At 29.3% G+C, this 6,836-nt stretch overlaps 1 protein-coding gene across 8 annotated transcripts; it reads left to right on the plus strand.

Annotated features, from left to right (window-relative positions):
• The first annotated feature begins 801 nt into the window (after positions 1–801).
• BCA5 (beta carbonic anhydrase 5) lies at positions 802–6,089 on the plus strand. Of its 8 annotated transcripts, none has more exons than XM_078972282.1 (10): positions 803–971; positions 3,591–3,656; positions 3,779–3,846; positions 4,216–4,377; positions 4,460–4,508; positions 4,636–4,749; positions 4,864–4,917; positions 5,020–5,102; positions 5,188–5,293; positions 5,691–6,089. In XM_078972282.1, exons 1-10 carry the CDS (start codon positions 930–932, stop codon positions 5,892–5,894), a joined length of 948 nt encoding a protein of 315 aa, XP_078828408.1. In that variant the 5' UTR covers positions 803–929; the 3' UTR covers positions 5,895–6,089. The 8 variants fall into 8 exon arrangements, with proteins under 8 accessions (XP_078828414.1, XP_078828408.1, XP_078828413.1 ...); XM_078972287.1 differs by having other exon boundaries at positions 824–971; positions 3,556–3,656; XM_078972286.1 differs by having other exon boundaries at positions 824–971; positions 3,559–3,656.
• Positions 6,090–6,836: the final 747 nt, after the last annotated feature.

A 6,836-nucleotide genomic window follows, 5' to 3' on the forward strand; every position in this document is an offset into this window, starting at 1 on the left:
ATCGAAAAAATAATACTCTTATCAAGATCGATTTACATGATTTTCATTTTTTAAACTATTATATTTTAAGATGGTATTTCAAAGTAAACTTATTATATAAAATAGAGTAAATTATTATAGGGGACGAAAAATGCAACAAAATCAAACTATAGGGATAAAAAACGCAACAAAATCAAACCACAAGGACGATTCGAGTGCAAAAAAAAATTAGGAACCAAACGTACAATTTTGACAAAACCACAGGGACAATTTCAGTAATTTACTCTATAAAATATGACAGACAAAAATAGTTAGATAGAATCTAGATGATAAAATTTGTAATTTTTATTTAATACTAAAAGTTGAAAATTTTATTTGTGTATAACTGTTTGAGAAAAATAGTTATAAGTTTTTTAAAAAATATAAAATTATATAAAATAACATTTAAATAATAAACATACGAAAATTTTAAAGTAACATAGTAATTTTGTTATACCAGAAAGTCAGAAACTTTTTGTATAAACTCTATCTGAAAATAGTTTTTGAAATAATTGTTTTTTATTCTAAAATAATAGTTTCAAATTCTAATTTCAAAAAATATATATTTTATTCATATTTAGAAAAGAAAAACAAAAACACTCAATCTGCTAAAAGGACTGAAAAACTCGTCGCCAAAATTCCATATCATTAATAAATTTAGGTGATTATAAAATTATGCCCATGCATTATTGCATTGTTGAATATAAAAAGAGATTTAAAAAACAATTTAATTAAAAAAAATATAATAACTTTACGTGTATAAGAAAAATAGAGAGACTGTTTTCGAAAAGCATATAAGGAGATTCACAAAAGGGTGTTTCCAAAGTTTTGGGAGAGACTAGAACTCTCGAAGGCTAAGAGAGAACAGAAGTTGTACATCGTGCTTACACAGTAGTACACTTGATGAACAGATGAGGGTTGGATTACGACCATTTCTGCGTTCTATCAAAGTTGTAAGAATACTCTTTCTTAGTTTGTTACTTTTATGTAATAATATTTATTTTTCCACCATTTTTTTGAAATATTGAAATATGATCATGTCAAAACACATCATATTTGAGCAAAAAAGAATCAAAACAATCATCGTGTGTGTATGTGGCTAGCAAAAGAAGATGATTGTACCTTCTGAGAGAGATAAACGAAGCTGATTTAAGCCATGGATGAAGCAGATAGTTGAATTAGGGCAAAAATTGAGTTGCTTGCTGCGATGTTCTTGTTATTTAAGCCATTGATGAAGCAGATAGTTTAATTAGGGCAAAATTGAGTTGCTTACTGACAGACATCATCTAATCTTCTCCCTAACCACTTAATCTTCACCCGACAATCAATTCACCATTTGCATATCAATTAATTGCCCTCGAAATTGAGAAAAAAGTAATGGAAGATCAAAAACTTCAGTCAAAAACCGTTTAATTTTCATCCCTTCTTCTTCATCTTCTTCTTTTCGATACAATCATAATCATAATCACAACTCCGATTCCGATTTTGTTTGTTAGCGATGTCGACGTGGGTAATTACATGGAAGAAGTCTGTGGACTTTTTGTAGAAATGAATGTCGATGTAGAAATTGAAAAATGAACTATTACTATATTCAGAACTCAAGAAAAGATATAAATGAATTAATTCAACATCAGTTTAACTATTGAAATCTCCTTTAATAATATAAATAAGAATCTAAAAAAAACTTTATTGACATATTATATATATGTTGATTTATAAAATATAATTTTATATTATCAATAATCAATTTTGTTTTGACTAAATTATAGGACATGTTAAAGTTATAAATGTAAATATTGAATCAGCAAATATTAAATGTTATGTTAAACGTTATATTTGTTTCGAAATGAACGTGCAAAAATTATCATATTTTCTTTCCATGGTAGACAATAATATTAAGGATTAAAATACATGTAAAACTTTACTAAATATATAGCTTAATGTTATTTATTTATTTGTTTATTTCTGTAAATCTAAAATATCTTTCATTAAAATACAATCAAATGGTGACCAGACTGCTACCATAATATGTTAAAAGAACATGGTAGTCTTTTTGATGAAGTAAAATGGGTCCCACAGACAGCTACAGACCCAAACCATACAATGACATACCATGCATCCTCAATCCAAATTATAAAAATTTAAATTAATAAACAATAAGAATTAAATTGTAACGATCAACAATCTATAACAAAATATTAACTATTAAATAAACAAATCATTTTCAACAAAATCTAACTTAAATTAGCATCACCATAGTTAACCGTTCTTAAAAATAAAAATTAACTTTTTTTAACCAAATTCTACAAAATATGTACTCAACATGTAATAATTACAAACTTATATATATATATATATATATATATATATATATATATATATATATATATATATATATATATATATATATATATATATATATATATTTCAAAAACACAAGTACGACATTAGTAGGCAAGCTTTTCAAAAACACAAGTGTGGCATTAGTAGACAAGCTTTGCTAAACGAATTACTAGAAAGAACAATTAACAATGAATTAGATAAATATAGTTTTATTATTATTATTATTATTATTATTATTATTATTATTATTATTTTAAATAAAAATAGTGATTGGGCTCAAAATAACTGAGGATTTGAGACCACAACAAACCGGTGAATTTTTTAATTTTTTATTTAGAAATTAAAATATTGTTCTTCGTATTCATCGCCAATGCTCAATTGGTCATGCTTGATTCTAGTTCCTTCTTCATTGGGTTGGGACTTTGGAGCTTGAATCACATGAATCTTCTGACATATAAATATACTTTTTTATGATCAAGTAATTAAAATACTTTTAAAAATATCAAAATCAAAAGACTTTGGTGAAACATTACACTTTAGACGAGCTAACAAAATTCGAGATCGACTGAAATTCATGTTACAACAGAAGTTTCTAGTTTTTATATTAAAAGCTTTTGAATCTAAAAATTATTTAACTAGTTTTTGGTAGCTTTTATTTTTAGTTTTTAATTAATGTTACATAAAAGCTATAAACTACTTTTGCCTAAAATTTCTTCGTAATTAAAAGCTACGTCTTGACTAATTTTGCCAATATACCTTTAAGATATGGAAGGGCTTTATAACAAATAAATAAATATTGCCAAAAAAAAAAAATGAAAACACCACTTTATGTAATAAATAATGATTTAAAACGAGTTTGATGACTATAATTAGAAAAATACGAAAATACTGTTGTCCTGAAAATCCCAAAATGGGATTTTGGACTTATCTATAATCTATTTATTACATCACATTGACACCTGTAGAAGCCTAGTTATTCCAATTGGACTGATGAGTTGGCTTGAGCAGACAGCTTTCCTATTTTTAGTAATGGCAACATAGATTTCTCCGCCTTTCTTGGAACGAAACGATTGTTCTTGATCTGGCCACCAACACCCAGTTGGTATACTTCCCGTTTCTCTATATATATTCGCAAGTATCGCCTCTAATTTGTTTGTTAAAAAAGAATTAGCATTTAGCATTCTATATAACCAGCAGGAAACCCTCTAATTAATCCGAAAATGGCGCAGTCAATTCTTGGATCTTCTCCTCTATACAAATCCGAGTGTTCGAAATCGGCTGCATCAACAACAACAGTAACCCCCTTCTCTCTATCTCTCTATTTAGATGTATATGTAGTATGCAGATAAGGTGTTCGACGAAATGTTAATCTGTTTTTTATGACCGATTATTGTTTTTGTTTTGAATTCCGTGGCAGATCTCTGGTTCCAAGTTGAAGTTTTCGGGAATTGAGCAGACACACCTCGGATTTCTGAATTCTTCCAAGTAGGTTTTCTAAAAGTTTTCAGTTCATATTATTAAAGCTATGCTTACAACTTTCTTGTATTCTGTATGTTTCAAGTGTTCATCATATCTTAATTGCAAAATCTTTTTATTATCCAAAATACGATTCCCATTTGGTGCAGATTGCAATATGCCACCATATATATATACATATCCTTACGTTTGATGATTTATTTATATAGGAAAAAAACATATATTTAACATTACAGACATCATTGCAACCTTCGGGATTGGACCCAAGAGATAAGCATGTCTTTATTTTGCTTTATGTTAGCTAATGGCCTAATGCTGCAATAAAAAAATATATTATATATATTTTTTTCTAAAATTATCCACCTCATTCATTTACAGGAGCAATCTGGCTTTGAAATTGAAAGCCTCAAGGGAGGGGGTTGGTTTGGTTCAAGAAACTAAAATGGATCCCCCAAATCTTATAAAGAAATCAAAAGATGGAAGTGATTCGTTCACTGAAATGAAGCAAAGATTCCTGAGTTTTAAAAAAGAAAAATACTTGTAAGTGACAAAATTATTACACCTGAAAGTTTCATATATCGAAGATTCTTAATTCATTTGAGACATTGTTATTCCTGGACAGGGGAAACTTGGAGTGCTATCAAGAACTTGCTGAAGCTCAAGCCCCAAAGGTATGACTATGACCAAATGACCATTTTACCCTTGGTCTATAAATGACACAAGTGCAAAATGAAACATAACCTTATTGTTTTCTGTTAGAATGGGAACTATTTGGTTGACTAACAATTGTAAGAACAGTTCCTGGTGATTTCTTGTGCAGATTCCCGAGTTTGCCCCTCTTATATCCTAGGATTTCAACCTGGTGAAGCCTTTGTAGTCCGCAATATTGCTAATCTTGTTCCACCATTTGAGGTATTATTATAAAAAATTTCATTAATAGGCACAAGTTATTTGAAAATATATTGATTTTGAGAGTTTCATGCTTCTTTTGTACAAGTTTTATCATCTTCTTGATTTCATGTGCAGAATGGACCATGTGAAACAAATGCTGCACTTGAATTTTCAGTCAATGCACTTCAAGTAAGTATTACTTTCTGTTAATAATTATAATTATTACTGATGGATATAAAACTGTAATTCTAATTAATGATAAATTGATAATGAGAATAAAATTAATTGCAGGTTGAAAATATTCTGGTGACTGGCCATAGCTGTTGTGGAGGCATCCGTGCCCTAATGGGCATGGAGGATGAAGAAAACTCAAGGTTTTGACTTTTGACTTACAAAATCTTTTTCTTTAAAGTTTTTTCATGTTATATTTTTCTCATATAACTTTTCTTGATTTTTCAGTAGCTTTATCAAGAATTGGGTGGTGGTTGGAAAATCAGCAAAATCAAGCACAAAAGCCATCGCTTCTAATCTCAGCTTTGACCAGCAATGCAAACACTGTGAAAAGGTGCTTATGATTATTATTATCATTTTTTTACCAACTTTCTATTTTGATATGAGGATGAGGGTATTCTCATCTTTTGTGCAGACAAGAGATCAAGAGTGAGTCCTTGTAGTTGCCCCACCTTTTTGGGTGGATTTTTTTTGCTATTTTTGTCCCATTGATACATGACTATTTTTTTTTTTGATTAATCTAGACAAAATGACTTAATGAGTTGAGTAAAGAAACATAGCTTAATGTATTAAGACACTAACCCTTTACCAGTTTACCTATTTGTCCTCCTTTTTTTCCTTACAACTTATCTTATGTTAGTATTATGATTCTTTTTGGAGTGTAAGGGTAATTTGGTCATTTGTCCAGTCCAATACATGCTAAACACTGTCTGACATCTTTAACTTTTCAGGAATCAATCAATCATTCACTATTGAACTTGCTTACATACCCATGGGTAGAAGAACGAGTGGCAAAAGGTTTGCTTTCTCTACATGGTGGCTATTATAACTTTATAGATTGTACATATGAAAAGTGGACTCTTGATTACCAAAAGAGCAGTCAAAAGCACGAAAAAGGTGGATACATCATCAAGAATCGTGAATTTTGGCAATAATGTTGTGGTGTTCTTACTCTTCTTGATAGTAACAACTTTATAAAGGAACAATATATTACAAGAATGTTGTTTGTGGTGTATTATTGAATGTAATTTGTGGGATGTTGTTTGTTTGTGTAGCTCTTGATATGAGAATGATGAAATTTATGTATCCTTTTTGTGGTATATATATACATTGTTGTTGATGATTCACAAGTGAATGCTTAACATGACAATCGTTGATATGGTGCTAGGTTGAATCTTTTGTATATTTCAGTATTAGTCTTACTTTGTGATGTCCGATCAAAGTGTTCTAGGTTGAATCTTTTGTATGTTTCTCTATTGGGTCACATATTCTATCCATTGTCCATCTACTAGGACATACCATCTCTACTACATCTTTCTTTCATGATACCGCAATATCACTCTTTCTATATACTTGTGGCACCTCTTTAACTAGAGGGCCCTTTCTTATCATTTCGCAAAATGACTTTTTTTTTTTTTTTTTTTTTTTTTTTTTTTTTTTCTCTCTAACATTCTGGACCAAAACCTTCAAGGTTGGTCAATCTACGAAACTCAATATTTTTCAGGTTCTTTATCTTCACATATTTTCAAACTTGTACCTTGATCTCTTAACATGGTTTATCATAAAACCAACTCATACTGTATGTTTCTCATCCATCTTCCACAATTTAAGACTTTAAGACTAGGAATGGATACACCAAACCTAATTCATTTGAACTATGACTCTGATACAAGTTGTAAAGACCAAAATTTTCTAACATCTAATTTAAGGGAAATATCAGAGTTTTATTTACAATTGTAGAATTCTACTCAAATTAAAACACTTTACTTCCCGGGACAAATCATGGATTTACAATAAAATCTATATATTTACATGAACAACAAAGAATACAATAAATAACAACTGACTATCTAAGTCCTGACCTTGTGCTTCTGTCT

The sequence above is a fragment of the Lactuca saligna genome, chromosome 9, assembly GCF_052625555.1.
Source record: "Lactuca saligna cultivar CGN05327 chromosome 9, ASM5262555v1, whole genome shotgun sequence".
Taxonomy (NCBI): domain Eukaryota; kingdom Viridiplantae; phylum Streptophyta; class Magnoliopsida; order Asterales; family Asteraceae; genus Lactuca; species Lactuca saligna.